This window comes from Cavia porcellus, unplaced genomic scaffold (genome assembly GCF_034190915.1).
Source record: "Cavia porcellus strain 051 isolate PalLab524CR breed Dunkin Hartley unplaced genomic scaffold, mCavPor4.1 scaffold_1, whole genome shotgun sequence".
NCBI classification, from domain to species: domain Eukaryota; kingdom Metazoa; phylum Chordata; class Mammalia; order Rodentia; family Caviidae; genus Cavia; species Cavia porcellus.
Window position 1 is genome coordinate 108476749 of NW_026947484.1, and position 15524 is coordinate 108492272.

The following is a 15524-nucleotide window of genomic DNA, read 5'->3' on the forward strand; positions in this document are numbered from 1 at the left end:
AGTGTATGGGTTTAGCAGCAAATTAGACACAGCCAAACATAAGATTAGCAAACTTGAACACAAGTAGTAGAAAATTCCCCAACCAAAACAGATATTAAAAAGAATGAAAAACAAAAGAAAGCATAAAACATGGCTGCATGAGCAAATATCTAGCAGAGACACAATTTGAGTCTCACAAGGAGACAAGAAAAAATATTGGAAATTAATGTCCAAAGAGACAGTGGCTAAGAATTTTCCAAAAGTGATAAAAGATATTTAACCCACAGGTTCAAAAATGTCAGCATGGTGGCACAGGCCTGTAATCCCAGTAATTAGGAAGGCTGAGGCAAGAGGCTCACTGTGAGTTTGAGGACAGCCTGGGGTGCATAGTGAAGTCAAAGCCAGCCTGAACCACACAGCGAGGCCTTGTCTCAAAAAAAAAAAAAAAAAAAAAAAAAAAAGGTCAGCGAAAGCAGATTGTGTAGGTACAAATAAAACCTTGCCCTCTTGTAAAAAAAAAAAAAAAGAGAGATCATGCCTTGCCATGTCCTAGTAACCTAGTAAACATACTGAAAGAATTCAGATTAAAACAAAACAAAACACAGGGGGGAATAGTGGTGAATGCTTATGACTTCAGCTCTCTGGGAGGCTGATGCAGAAGAGTCACAAAAAAGGGCTGAGGATGTAGCTCAGTGCCAAGGCATTGTGTCCAGTCCCCAGTATCAAAACACAAACAAAAAAATACTATTTATTTTCAAAGAAACAACAGTACAAGTAACAGGTAGTTTCTCAACAAAAATAATGGAAGCCAGAAGACAACTAAATTAGACTCTTAAACTTCCAAAAGAAAATATCTGTCAATTCATGCAAATGGAAATATTTTACAAAAATAAAATTTTGAAAAGCCATTTTTATCAAAGCAAGTGTGAAAAACAAAATCATGTGAGGTCTAACACGTCCAAAAATTTAGCATAAATCCACAGTAACTGAAATGGTGATATATCTGTCAATGGAATAGAATAGAAACTCCAGAATAAAATCTCCTGGATGTGATCATTTTACAACACGGCAAAACAATTAAATGGAGGAAAGGACAATTTTTTTTTATAACAAATAATGGTAGGAACTGGATATGCACATGCAAACGAATGAAATTTGATCCTTGTTTTACACTCTATATAAAAACAAAACGCAAGATCTAAAACTGGAAAACTCAGGCGTAAATATAAGGAGAAAGTTTTGTGACACTGCATTTAGCAATGATTTCTTGGATATGATACTTAAAGTATGGGCAAAAAACGAAAGTCACTCACAAAAAACAAATAAACAGGACTACAACAAAATTTAAAACTTTGTGATAAAAAAAACACCGCTGCATCTCAATCAATCCCTGTCCAGGACAATGGTACCTTCGGACATGACCTCATCAACATGGCTCCTTAAGGTGGCTCTCAGGAAGAAGAAAAGTGTAACACCGAAGATTACTTCCGTTTCCGTCGGAACAAGCGCTTTCACTTCTCCTACCGTGACTAAGATGGAAGCGTTTTTGCAGTCGCGGTGTGGGCACTGGGCTGGGGGTCCGACCCCAGGTCAGTTCTACCGAGTACCGTCCACTCCCACTTCCTGTTTGGATCCAGCGTCCGCACTCCCCGGAGACCCCATCACGCGGACCCAGTAAGTCTAGCGCCCCGGCCTGAGTCGGGGGAAGGACCGTGGGGTCTGGGGCCGCTGCCGGTTCTGCGAGCCCGGCGGGCCGGGCTGGGCGGGGCGGGGGGGGGGGGCGCGAGCAGTAAAGGGCCCAGGCAGAGCCCCGGAGAATGCGGATAATTGGAAGGACCCATCGAAAATGAGAAGTGGACCCCCAAGCCCCGGAAAGACAGATTAGAGCCCTTTTTCACACTTTAGGAACCCCATGGTGACCGGGACCTCGGTCCTCGGCGTCAAATTCGAGGGCGGAGTGGTGATTGCAGCAGACATGCTGGGCTCCTACGGCTCTCTGGCTCGTTTCCGAAACATCTCTCGCATTATGCGAGTCAACGATAGCACTATTCTGGGTGCCTCTGGAGACTACGCTGATTTCCAGTATTTGAAGCAAGTTCTCGGCCAGATGGTGTAAGTCGCCTGGAGAATAGGGAGTAGTTCGAAGTGGGAACTCCAGACTAGTTCAGGAGTGTTTTATTCCCTTAAATCGAATGGGAACAGTTGAAGCTGCAGCAATGGTTTGAGAGAATTGATGGACGTTGAAAATATATTTATAGCAGAATAGGTGGTAATGTCTTTTGGGGTGGGTGATGTTGACTTCCATTCTCATCCCTTTCTCACAACCAATTCCCTTTAAGGATTGATGAGGAATTGTTGGGAGATGGACACAGCTATAGCCCTAGAGCTATTCATTCTTGGCTGACAAGGGCCATGTACAGCCGCCGCTCGAAGATGAACCCTCTGTGGAACACCATGGTCATTGGAGGCTATGCAGATGGAGAGAGGTTGATATGAATACAAATAACTTATTTCCTTAATCACCCAGCCTAGCACCTGTGTAGTGTGTCTTTTCTTGCTTCTTCCCCTGGTGAAACCCTTTACTCAGACGCATTATTCCATTCTTCAGCTAAGAAACTGAAATGAGTTTTTGACCCATTGTGTCCTGTTAGCTTCCTTGGTTATGTGGACATGCTTGGTGTAGCCTACGAAGCCCCTTCTCTGGCCACTGGTTATGGTGCATACTTGGCTCAGGTAAGAAGTGGGTTCAGTGGTTAGGGAGAGTGGGGAGGAAAAGGTAAGGGGAGTTAGTGGTTCCTTGTGCCCCTAGAATTCTCATGAGGGACAAGCCAGCTTTTTTTTGTTTTTTGTTTTCTTTGTATCAGGAAGCTGTAATGTTAGCCCTGACATTCCAGTGGCAAAGTGGCATGCCTGGGATTCAGCAGACAGGTGTACAGAATGTATGCCCTAGTACAGTGGTGGGCAATCTTTTAGCATTTTCAGTGGTACACACAACCTGCCGTGGCACATTTGCCTTAGGTTTGCCACCACTGCCCTAGAACTTCAAGGGTCTTAGTAAGCATCTCAGTGAGACAATAACTAGAAATCATCTTTTCACATGTTTATGCTTCTTGTTTACATGTTATCAGCTAATTTTTTTCCCCTGATCTCCCTAGCCTCTGCTTCGGGAAGTCCTAGAGAAGCAGCCAGTGCTGAGCCAGACTGAGGCCCGAGAACTAGTAGAACGCTGCATGCGAGTGCTGTACTATCGAGATGCTCGTTCATATAACCGGGTGAGGAGTGAAGAGTAAAAACCTTGGCAGGCTTGGAATACTTACTTGGAACCCTCTGGGTGGTCCATACGACATAAAGGACAGATTGCCTCTGTGACTCCCGTTTTCAGACAGGGGACAACTGCTTGACTTTTGACCAGATCCTAAGGGCCTCTTTAATTTAAGGAAAGCTGTTTTCTTTCAGTTTGAAATTGCCACGGTAACTGAAAAAGGTGTTGAAATAGAGGGACCGCTGTCTGCAGAGACAAACTGGGATATTGCCCACATGATCAGGTGACTAAAATTAAAATTACAGTAGGAGAAAAAAAATGTATAGAGTTGGGACTCCTTGGCTTGCTAAACTGGACTTTTCTGAAGGAAAATTCTTAGTCTAGGTTTTGGTTGGAGGGTACAGGTGCTGTTAGGAATTGACCCCTTTGTGTGTCACAATTTTAATGCTACTTAATGCAATTTTCTTTTTTAGTGGCTTTTAATGAAATACAGATGCATTATTCGGAACTGAAGTTGCACCCCTTAACTTTGGACTTGGCTGGTTCAAAGATACTGAAGTTGCACCCCTTAACTTTGGACTTGGCTGGTTCAAAGATAGACTTTTTGTAAAATAAAGCAGTCCTTTAAAGTGCTTACTGAGTGACTTTATTGTCCAACTAGGTGAGGTCAACAGTTACACTGTCACTGAGGCAGGAGGATCACTGCAAGTTCCAGGCCAGCCTGGGCTATGTATAGCAAGTCCAAGGTCAGCCTGAACTACATAGCAAGACTATAAGATGAAAAATTACACTATATGCTCACAGAACTCTTAGCCTCGTGGTGGCAAACCCAGAGCATGTGTGCTGCAATGGACTATATTGCTGAAAGCCCTAAAAGGTTTGCCCTCTTAGGCCGAAGTACTGTGTGTTCATTAAAAGTTCCAAATGTAGCTATGAGATCCAGGCCACCTGATTTTAGCCGAGTTCAATGAATACGGTTTAGTGATACTAGTCCATATTCTCTCCAATCCTTGAGAAGGTGATTAGGCAGCAGTTAGTGAACAATTTAAGCAAAACCAAGCTATGAACATTCAGTTGTATACTTCCACATACACAGTCTCAACACAGAAAGTAGTCAATAAATACGTTTATTGATTAAACTGAATTATAAAAAAACAGAACAAAAAAACCTTCCTTCTAGTACTAAGCCATGCAGGCAGAGTCCACAAAAAACAACTTCCTGGCCAAAACCCAGCTGATCACTTTTGGTATTACGATCTTTTAAAATTTAACCCATCCAGAAAGTCAGTGTGCAGTGCACAGCATCACAACTCTACTACGGCTGTGGTTGCTGTGGAGATTACCAAAGAGTAGGCTATACACAGAAGTGACCTTAGTTCTTAAACTTTCTCAAAGGCAGAGGATTCAAAGTCCAGTCTGTCAGTAAAATAGCATCAAGCAAAAAGTTGGGGAAAGAGATGCCCAGGTGGATCCTTTGTTGTTTCCAGATGCCACAGGTTCACACAAAGCTGGCCACACTGTTCAGGGCCTGCTCCAGTTCACTATATTATAGTGTGCTGGGGGCGTTAAAAATAAAAAATAGGGCTGGGAGCAAGTGGGTGGCAACAAATGTCACCTGTCCCACCAGGCCCATCACATTTGAGCAACTCCCTATCTGTGAAGGCCTATTAAACAGGGTCACCTAGAAAAAAAAAGTATATAAATGCATTTCCCTTGTTTTATTAAATGTTCCACTTATATACATTTTAAAGATTAACCATTTACAAGCTTGTGCAGGTGGCCTCAGCTCACAGGAGGTGGAAACATTGCTGACACCTCAGGATGGACAAATGGCTATGGGAAAAGGTGAACTTCATTTTTTGTACTTTTTGTCTGTACAGTACATTTTGGTAACCATAAGCACATACTTTTAAAAAAAAAAATTCCTCATGCAAATTGTAGAAAATTTCTTTCCTTGAGGCTGGCAGTGAAAAATAGTCATGTCTTTTTGCTTTGTGCATACCCCCCATGTTTCTTCTTTGTATCAGATTCTTCTCTAAGCATAAGAGAAATAGGGGAAAATCATAGTTGGTAAGCAGGATTTCAACAAATGATCTGTCATTGCTTTTAAATTCAACATTCAGCATTTGCACAAGCTCCTGGCTGTAGGGCCTGGGGTCTCTTGAACAGGCATGCTGTCACTTAACAGGATGAGGTTCACGGAAGCAGGGCTTACCCTTGGGGCTTGCATGATGACACGAATGGGGTATGCTTTCCACCCTAACTTCTGTTTAATCACCTTGATACTTCTTGATTGCTAATGACACATGTATGATCCTTTGTCCAGAGTGATGATGTGAGAATGGGAGAAAGGGTGAAGGGTATCAAGTGCAAAAAATGTTTTTGTCATGTTTTTGTTGGAGGGAAAAGACAAATCTGTTCATCATTCTGAGTAATTAAAGGTGGTTTCATGCATTTTTAAAGCCACAACTTTGTATCTAGAGCTGCTGTAGAAACCATCATCTCTGGAGATGGAGGGGTAGGAGAAGGAAGAAAGCGTTCAGTGGGGTTTTTTCCATTTTCATTTTTATATAAAGTGTTAAGACCACAAATGAAAAAAATTTTATCCATATATATAATAAACCAGTTTGTGAGCTACATGTTTGTCTTTCCCATCTTCAGAAATGCTCTCACATTGACAATGATTAGATAGCATCATGCCCAAAGACATTGGCCACACAGTAAAAACAAAAACTCCGTACTATGATACAATTGAGGTAAATGGGAACCAAAACAATTTAACATTTGCCCACAAAAGATTTTTTTCTTTTTCTTGATTTTTTTTTTCAGAAAAATACCAAACACAGTGATTTAAATTTTTTTTAAAAAGTCACAAAAAACTTGTTTTTAGCAGAACTGAATGACCAATGGGCCAAGCTCTTGGCTCAGACGTGATCACTACATTTTTCCTAATAATCCACAAATTCACAGGAAATTTAAGTCAATGTAGGGGGAGTGGTGGCATAAAATTAAAAATATAAATCAAGTACCCCACCTGGTATACCCCCCTTTCCCTAAAGCCCTCTACCCTCCCTCACTTTCCCACCCCCAACTTCACACATTCTGATTCCAACACTCAAATCTCCATCAGATCTAGGTCAGCTTCTTCAAAGCCATAGAACGACTCCGTCTCACTCTCTCCCTCAAAGAGCTGGTGAAGGCTTTCAGGCTCCACTGTCTCTTCAGGAGATGATCTGGGTCGGGGAGTGGAAGCTGAGGGCTCCTCAGACTGTTCCCCACTCAGCTTCAACTGCTCCTCCAGGGAGGCAATGAGCTCCTCCTGCATATCAGCATTGCGTGTGGGTGAGTTAATGTTGCCATCAGGGCCTGGCAGAACACTAGCCACAAGGAAGGACCGCTGAACCAGCTCTGGACAGTCCCTAATGACGCTCAGGACCTCACCCAGCCAGACCAGCACCAGCTGAAGCAGAACATCAGAATCGCATGCATTATCTGCCATCTCCCGAGCCTGCTCCTTCCATTTTTTGTGTAGGAAGTTCTTAACAGTTCGTTTAATACACACATCTAAAGGCTGGATTTTAGAGCTACAGCCTGCTGGCACCACTGCAGGCAAAGTGCTAGAGGCACTAAGCATAGCCAGTACCTCTTCTGACAAGTGAGTGCGATGACAGTCCATCACAAGCATACCTTTGCCGCGCTGGCAAGTGGTGTGCTTCTGCCACACCCGGGTTGACCATAGCTCCATGATTTCATCATCACTGTAGCCACTCTCCTTTGCCTCTAGTAATATGGAGTCTGGCACATTAGCAGGCTGATTTATTTGTCCTCGATAGAAAACCAAAGTAGGGAGGATGGTGCCATCTGCCAGAATGGCCAATACTACATCACACCAAGATTCCCCCGTGCCCACTGTCTGAAGGGCATTCTCCTTTCGGTCATCACTGCTTAGTACCTCTGTATCCAGAAACAAGGAGACCTCATCAATGGCTACAATCATAGATAAGGGTAAGTCCTGGTTGTGAATTTGCCGCTGCACAAATTCAATGAAGAGTCCTGCATTCTCTGCCACATCCTTTGGCAAAGTGTGGGCCACAGCCCGCCGGGCATGGGGAGTCAGGTGGTGCCGCAACATGAAGCGCACAGCCCACTCATAGGAGATCTTAAAACCCCCCTCCAAAGAACGCCCTATTTTGGTGGCCTTCTGGAACAAAGTCTCCTCATTTACAGGCAGCTGTTGCTCTCGCTGAGTCAGCACCCACTCAGCCAGTTTCTCTTCTGCCTCAAAGCTAAGATATTTGCCCTCTAGATTTTCCCCCTGGGAGGCCTGGAAACGACGAAGCCAACGCCGAATGCGTCGCTGGGGGTTTCGGAAGTGTTCGGCTGCTTGTTCTGTGTTGCAGCAAAGGGCAAACAGCACTACTCGCAGCTTCTTCACCGACAGCTGCTCCTTCTTGCCCACCTCACTGCTTCCTCCACCACCTGATGCTGGCTCAGGTTCCTGGGTGAGTGGGCTCCCTTCATCCTGGTCATCAACATTCAGACATTCAGCCACCTCTGTGGCTAAGGGTGGGAGGGCTAATGGCTGTGGCTGAGTGGGGGTTGGTGGAGGGGTCGCTGTTGAGGCTGGCGATGGCAGGGCCTGGGCCATGGAGGCAGGCAGCTCCTCAGACTCAGCTGGGGTAGCACCCACAGGTTTCGTAGTGGCAGCTTTGGTGGGGGTAAAGGAGGAAATGGAACACATGTTCTTCAGGTTCCTGTCATGCCCTCGGTCACGGGCCTGTCCATGCCTGAAAGGTGAAGAGTATAGAGAGAAGGAAGATCAGCTATTAACAAGGAAACTTCAGTAATATCAGCAGTAATAAAAAAAGCAAACACACTGCAGAACAGAAATTATGAAGTAAGCTTTCATTACCTTGAATGAGACATCCAGGTGAACCCTAAGAAAGAGATAATAAATAAACGAACAAAAATGTTAGCTCAGTGAAGCTCCCCAATATAGGTTCCTTGAATTTCAGTCTATTAGACAAAAACACTCCTCCTATGGCCAACTTTCCCAATTTTATCTAAACTTCAAGTCTGAATGTTTCCAATTTGGTGTAATATATCTCAACAGGAAAGGGTGAGGCGAGAGAATGATGCTCCAGATTCATACTATGACATATTTTTGGCACCCTGTTCCCACCATCTCCCTTACTTACCCCGTGGCAGAATGCTGCTCGATCTGTGAGAGGGGTTGAATACCAAATGCTTGGCCATGGCATCGCCCACAGAGGTAACAAAGGTACAGGAAGTACAGGCCAGCTTGATTCCACTAAGAAAGAGTCAAGAATACATAACATAAACACTGCACTAAGCCAAGCGAAACTCTGAAGTTTAAGCAAAGGAGGGGCCCTTTCTTTCTAATTAATTCACATAACCACCCCACAAAATAACCAAAAGAATGTATTATAAAAACTTGAAAAATTAAGAGCATTAGTAAAGTATTTTATTACCTCACAGAATTTTTAAACAATGCCAAATACTTGGGGCTCTTCCGTGGAACATGATTGCTGAGAAAGATAAAAAAGAAATCAGTTACTACATTCTGCTGACTAACCTAGAGATCACCAGCCACCGACATTGTCCAGCAAGAGATGCCTCTTCAACTTACCCTAATTTTAAGCCAAGCCAATTTTCCTATTACCATGGTCCCATTTTTTAGATTTTGAGACAGGGTATTGCCAAGTTTCCTTGAATTTGTAATTCTCCTGTCTCACTCTCTCAAATAACTGGGATTATAGGTGTGGGACCACATGCAGTGCCTTTGCTATGCTTGTTAAATTTTAGTTATGTATATGAAATCACCTGAGGATCTATTATCATTCAAATTCTGATTCAGAAGGTCTGAGAGTGGTGAATCATTCTGAGTAGCATAGTCCTAGGGAACTGGAGCACAGATCATTAAAGCCCAATTAATGTAGATTTGGTCTACATGGGCAAAGGGGCAAACAACTCTAAGGGCTGAAGGAGGAAACAAGCTCAGAGCAGGGGAAGGAACGAAAGGAGTTCTGATAATCAAGTAGAAATACTGCTTTAATCATGACTTACTTGATCATGTGGTTGGCATAGGCTCGAGAGCAACAGGTGCTATAACGACACAGAGAGCAGTGTACATAAGTAGGGAAATGATTTGGGAAATCAGGGATCTCAAAGCTGCACTCCAAACATGTTTGTCGGCCCATGACGCTCCTGTCACACACACACACACAAAAAAAAAAAAAAATCTTATTAGTTCCTCAGGTATCCTCAAATTGTAGGCATTTTAGGACACCAGGCTTACTAAAAGGGTACCTAACTTCACTACCAGGAAAATCTACATCATTCGGTCCCCACCCTCCCAGCAACTAAAAGAAGGCGCTGACATTTTCCTCACGGCTCTCTTCTGGATGTTGCGTTGGACAGGAGGATAAAGGAAGACAGGCAGAGGGTCCGCTGAGGAGGTCAGTGGTGCTGCCTCCTGCACGGCGCTGGGAGGTGTATCACTGGAGGAGACAGGAACAGTTCGTGGTTGCCCTCGGGAAGCCCGGATTGTCACCTGAGAGTCAAGGGAAGAAACAATTAGATACCACCCATAGTCAACTTCAGAATACTGAAAATCTCTATGCCTCACTTCCCTGGGTCTGTAGAAGAAACTTCAGCAAACTCTTTACCTTGGTGCCTGGTTTCAAGCCTTCTAGCTGCTTGGGTTTACGAAAGGTTTTATGGTGCTGAAGCTTGTGTTCAATTTTGTCCTTGGCAAAGAGAAACTGCAGACGGCATTTATTGCAGTGGTAAACATTTCTCTTCTAAACGGGGAAAAAAGGAGACAAGAATTCCTTAAACATTTCCAATAAATTTTCTTCTTAAAGGTCAATGTCAAATACATCATTTTACACCTTCCTGTTGGTAATTTAAGCAAATAAGAAAGAAATACAAAAGAAAACCTACCATCAAGAAGTATCATCTCTCACACTCCCAAAGAAAGGTGGCATCAAGGCCTAGCCTCAAACCGCCCCTTTCTGACTTGTAACAATTTCGATCAGTAACCAAGTTTTCCTTGCTCTTACTTAGTCCTCACATTGTAGACAGTGCTACCTATTCCTGGACATTCTTCTTTCTGGCTTCTTTTAAAGACACTAACATGTATTATCATAAACAGAAACAACTCAGACTTTTTATTCCATACACTTTCATTCTGTTTGTCTTTAACTGATTTTCAAGTCCCTTCCATAGAAACAGCTTGTTACCAGTTTTCTGAATATTTTTAATACAGTTCATGCAAGTAACTATATAACAATCACATTCATACTGATCACTGCTCCCATTTTTTTCCCCTCTTTTTGAGACGAGGTTTCACTATGCAGTTCAGGCTGGCCTTGAGCTCACTTTTGCTGGCCTTGAACTTGCAGTAACCTTTTTGCCTCAGCCTCCTGAGTGCTGGAATTACAGGTGTGCACCTTTATACCTGACCCGTTTTTGTTTTGTTTTTTAAGTACAATACTTGTCTATATCTTGCTGTTTTTCCTTGTAACACAGCAATTATACAGATGTGTCTCCTCCTGGTCATTTTGAAGGTTAAGTCTGCCTCACATGAAAATCCTTAAAAAAATAATTGCACTCATTCACATCCATAAAGTTCTTCACTGGGATAGCAAGAAAATGTACTATCAGGGTGAGTTACCTACAGGTGACAGTCTCATCCTCCTATTCGGAACTGTACCTGTGGTATCCCAGCTGCCGCTACTGTGCAAAGTAAGGTGTGAGCAGAGGCGTGCTGCCAACTATGGTATGAACACTTACATGTGTATGAAGGAACTCCAAGACACACACACCCAACTAGTTCTCCATTTTCTATTTTCTCTTAAATAGCCTCACTCTTCTGTAGTAGTGCCTTTCTAGAATTTTGTAACAAGGTCAAATCTATTCCATCTTACAAACAAAATACAACCAAACAACCCCCACAAAGTTCACCTATTACTTCCTACCTCTGGACCTACCCTTCATTTAAAAACAAAAAGTTTTCATAGAAATGTTTTCTGTTTCCTTCCTTCTCATCTTATTAAAATTTGATTTTTGTTCTGCCAAACCAGTAAAATGGTACTTGTCAATATTGCTAAATTAAAGCTCCATCTGTTTCTACTTTGACACCTTCCTGTAACATATGACATTTAATTATGGTCTTTTCTTCAAAATACTTTCATCTCAGTTCCTTACCTCTAAACCTCTCCTAGTTTTCTAAGACTATGGTCTGGTTTTATGGATGGGGACTTCAAGGATCCTAAGCCTTGGTCTTACTCTCAACTCAAGACTTTCCTTCTAGGCTTTTGACCTATTTTACTCAACAGCTATAAGTGATGTTCACAGACACTTTGCTAACTCAGAGTATCTAAATCACAATCCTCTTCCACCAAATACATTTCTCCAGGCTTTGTACCTCAGCTAAAATAGTTCCAGTAATTCATCGAAAGAGAGAACCTTAGCAATTATTCTTAACTATTCCCTGGCTACTTCTACCTAATCCAGCTTGAAATCATCAGTGTAACATTTATTCTCAGTATCTTTCAACTCTGCCTCTTTTCCTTTATCTCAAAAGATAGTATATCTACTATCACCTGTCTCCTAAGCTATAGAAAAAGTCTTTTGGTTAGTCTCCCTAAATTCTGATCATATTCTCTAGTCCTTTCTCCTCAGATGAGTCACTGTAAAGCTGTAAATAAACCAAATCTAAACATATCACTCCAGGGCTGACAGCCTATTTGTAGCTTCCCAGTGACTTTTTTATTGTATTCAGATCTCCCGTGATCTGTCCTAACTCCCAATCTTTACCTTATACCTAGGATTTACACTAAGTATCTCTGGTTTTTGATCCTTCACAATCTCGTTCTATGACCTGGGCACACTGTTCTTCTGTTCCATTTTATCTGACTCATTTCTTTTTATCCTCTAAGTATTAAATGTTACTTCTGGAAGCCCCACCAGGCTTACAGAGTAAGTGTACGCTTTTTCTATACCTTATACTTCACCCTAACACAATATTCTTCATGCTTTTACTGTTTATCACTAAATCTCTATCTTACTGCATGGCATGTAATTAGGCAAACATATGCATGGTTTCCTCTTCCAAAATTATTTGCGTAGCTAAGCCCTGGACCCAACATCTGTTGATTAAAACAAACGAGAATACAGGAATTGCATGGTGCCTCGTACCTGGTGCCTCATATAGTGCTGCTGGAATGCATTGCCATTTTTGAAGACCTTCAGGCAATAAGGACAGAGCAGATGTCGAGTATCCTCATGGACCATCCGAAAATGGACATCTACCTCAGAGTATAGCGACGAGCGATACTGACACACCTGAGTCACATAAGGGGGAAAAGGATAAGAGTTAAATGACTGAAGGTTTAAGAAAGAAGCAGCAAAAATATTCTTAAACATGAAAAACAATTCCTAAGTGTATAGAAATTAATGATTTTTTTTTAGAGAAAAGGTTTAAAAGGTTAAAAGGTAAAAGTTAAAAACGTTCAAAAAATTAGTTTCCATCTTTCAAATACATCTATGCTTATGATAAATTTAGCTGTGACTTAAGATACAAAATAAAGAACAGGTGAGTCTGAGACCAATATTATTCTATGACTAAGGAATACAACTTTGTCTGCCTCCAAAGAGCAAGTCCAAGAGACATTCTCTTACAGCATGCACAACTTCCCGCCAAAGTAAAATATTACCTTGTGGTTATGCTCTTTTCAAGGTTTTTCTCCTGCATGGAAAATCCTAAGGATTGAAATTTTTTATTTCTTCTATTATCTCTTCAGAATTGCCAAACTGAGTATGTATAGTAGGTACCTAAATACTCATTAATGGATTCTTTATATTCAGCCTGAAAGTAAAATGGCTAAAACTTCCTGGAGAAAAAGGCAATACCTGACAAACATAAGGCATCTCTCCTGGCTTATGAGTGTCCTTCATATGCTGGAGAAATAGTGGCTCACTTTCAAATGCCCACTCACAGATCTTGCACTTGGCTGTAAGAAAATAATAATCAATAAAACCACCTGAAAACAAGATCAAAATCCCCCAGAAGCCAGGTGTGGTGGTGCAAGCCTATAATCCCAGCACACAGGAGGCTAAAGAAGGGGGATGGCTGTGATTCAAGGCCAGCCTGAAATGCATGGCGAGACCCTGTCTCAAAGACAGAACAAAAAAAGGAAGTCCTGAGAATCTTTTTTCTCACCTTTATTTCTTCATTTTCAATACTCAGTACAAGTTTCCTTCTTTCTTTAAAATGATTCTGCTTTGGCTGGTCCAATGGCAATGGGTTATCAGAACTTATTAACATTAGTATCACTAAATTTGATGCACCACTCCCCCCCACTGCTAAATTTGACTGGCTAAAAAAAAAAAAAAAAAAAAAAAGATTCTGCTTTAATATTTGTGTTGCTGATAACTAACCTACATCTCTCCCTAGAACTATTTTTACCAAAGCTCCATTAGTGATTTTAAACTTTTCTTATTTGCAGTTCTGAGGGTTGACTACAGAGTGAGCTATATCCCATCACTTTTCTTTTCATTTGAGATAGGATCACACTAAATTGCTAAACTGCCCAACCTGAGCTTGCATTTGCCATCCTCTTGCCTCAGCCAGCTGGGATTACAGGCATGTGCCATCATTTTCTTTTTTGAACTTAGTTACATTTTAAATTGGATGTTCTATCTTTACCTTAATTCAGTATCCTACTCACCATTTTCTTCTCTCACTTCACATCTTTCTAACTCAAGAGTTAGGCACCATCTCAGATTCCATACTGGGAATTATCACTTGTGGTTTTATTGGCAAAAATGTGCTAGCTCATCTGACTTGCCAGTGCTCATCAGTGGGCTTCTGATAACTCCTGGTTCCCCAATAAATTTATGCAGTATTCATTCCTTATGTGCTACTGCCAAATGTTTTTGTTTTTGGACACAAGGTGTTGCTATTTAGTTTAGTGGCTTGAAATTCACTATGTAACCCAGGCTGGCTTGAACTTAAGATCTTCCTGACTCAGACTTGTAAGTGCTGAGATTATAGATGCCTATTGCCAAATTAATTTCATTTTATTTTTTTGGTGTTTTGAAACAAGAGTCTCACTACACAGTTCAGGCTGGCCTTGAACTCACTTTGTAGCCCAGGCTGACCTCAAACCCACGGCAATACTCTTGCCTCAGCCTCCCAAGTGTTGGGATTACAGGCCTGTGCCACCACATCTGGCAAATTAGTTCTTTTTTAAAGTCTATATGACTTCATTTCTCTGTTTGAGGACAATGATTATCTCCTATGAATAATTAAACAACTACTAAGTATGAGTTAACAAGCATTTGTGCTCTAAAGACTGAAAATTATAAACAAATGTTCTTCCCTTGTTCAAAGAGTCAGGTTTCTTTCCCTGTTTAACACATTAAAGATCATTTCTGAGGATGCAACTGCAAATTTTTGGTAAAAAGTTTCCTATTTTGAATTATATAGTATAGCCTCTAAAAAGAGTATTATTTATTTTTATTCTTCTTACTTCTGCTTTTCAGTTTTTGTAAAGAAATTCTCCCTTGAAAAATGAGGAAAAGCTTTAAGACTAGAATTTGCAAGAAGAGGAGCCAAGAGAAGAAAGAAAGAAAGGTATGTTAAATATGAACGTTCAGGACATATTTGGGAAAGTTAGCTAGAAGTATACTTTCTTCTTTTCCTCCTACCTCTCAATCTGTTCTTTTGTTTTGATTGTGGTAATGAGAATTGAACCCAGAGCCTCACACATGGTAGGCAAGTACTCTGACACTGAACTATACATCCCAATTGGAAATGTAAGCTTCTCAGTTTGGATACATTAGGGAACTCCAACTTCTCAGTTTACTCATCTTTTTTTCTTTTTTGTAAAATATCTTTAAGCACTGATGCTTTCTGTTCAGGCTTTGTGATTCCATTTCCCCTGGCACATCTCATTCTATTTCAAAGGCTTTTCCACAATCTACAGATCAGCTTTACTGTCATAGCTGTCACACAACAGCAGTAATAAAAGCAGCATTACTGCAATTTCTATAGCACATATAGCATACTAAGCCTTATGCACATTATCTAATACCAAGATGATTCATGAGAAGAGAATGCAAGACATTAAGAAGTTTCACAGTTCTCTAGTGTCCTCTGACACATCAGTTTTGCAAGGGAAGGAGCTGGTGTGAGAAGATCTAAGAGGCAGGGCTCAGTGACATCTCCTGCCGTACGTAAGGAAGGTCTGAG

At 41.5% G+C, this 15524-nt stretch overlaps 2 protein-coding genes across 7 annotated transcripts in view; one reads left to right on the top strand and one right to left on the bottom strand.

The window, feature by feature from the left end:
• The first annotated feature begins 1449 nt into the window (after positions 1–1449).
• Psmb4 (proteasome 20S subunit beta 4) lies at positions 1450–3873 on the top strand. Its single transcript, XM_003479011.5, has 7 exons — positions 1450–1653; positions 1885–2091; positions 2319–2465; positions 2631–2712; positions 3135–3251; positions 3436–3524; positions 3715–3873. Exons 1-7 carry the CDS (start codon positions 1514–1516, stop codon positions 3722–3724), a joined length of 792 nt encoding a protein of 263 aa, XP_003479059.1. The 5' UTR covers positions 1450–1513; the 3' UTR covers positions 3725–3873.
• Positions 3874–4352: 479 nt separating this feature from the next.
• The window catches only part of Pogz (pogo transposable element derived with ZNF domain), a 58151-nt gene continuing 46979 nt past the window's right edge, over positions 4353–15524 (bottom strand). For all 6 annotated transcript variants that reach the window (XM_063253340.1, XM_063253336.1, XM_063253334.1 and 3 more), the window contains 9 exons: positions 13181–13281; positions 12467–12613; positions 9931–10065; positions 9643–9815; positions 9329–9469; positions 8734–8790; positions 8440–8552; positions 8154–8178; positions 4353–8028 (listed from right to left, as the gene is read on the bottom strand). In XM_063253340.1, coding sequence (XP_063109410.1) covers positions 6357–8028; positions 8154–8178; positions 8440–8552; positions 8734–8790; positions 9329–9469; positions 9643–9815; positions 9931–10065; positions 12467–12613; positions 13181–13281 — 2564 coding nt within the window. In that variant the 3' untranslated portion in view covers positions 4353–6356. The remainder of the gene's footprint in view (positions 8029–8153; positions 8179–8439; positions 8553–8733; positions 8791–9328; positions 9470–9642; positions 9816–9930; positions 10066–12466; positions 12614–13180; positions 13282–15524) is intronic.

What these genes read in the sequence shown, in the direction of transcription:
- Psmb4 (XM_003479011.5), top strand. Translation starts at nt 1,514, where the DNA reads ATGGAAGCGTTTTTGCAGTCGCGGTGTGGGCACTGGGCTGGGGGTCCG. An exon ending in GACCCCATCACGCGGACCCA is followed by an intron (nt 1,654 to 1,884) that starts GTAAGTCTAGCG and finishes TTCACACTTTAG; the next exon opens with GAACCCCATGGTGACCGGGA. An exon ending in ATGGTGCATACTTGGCTCAG is followed by an intron (nt 2,713 to 3,134) that starts GTAAGAAGTGGG and finishes TGATCTCCCTAG; the next exon opens with CCTCTGCTTCGGGAAGTCCT.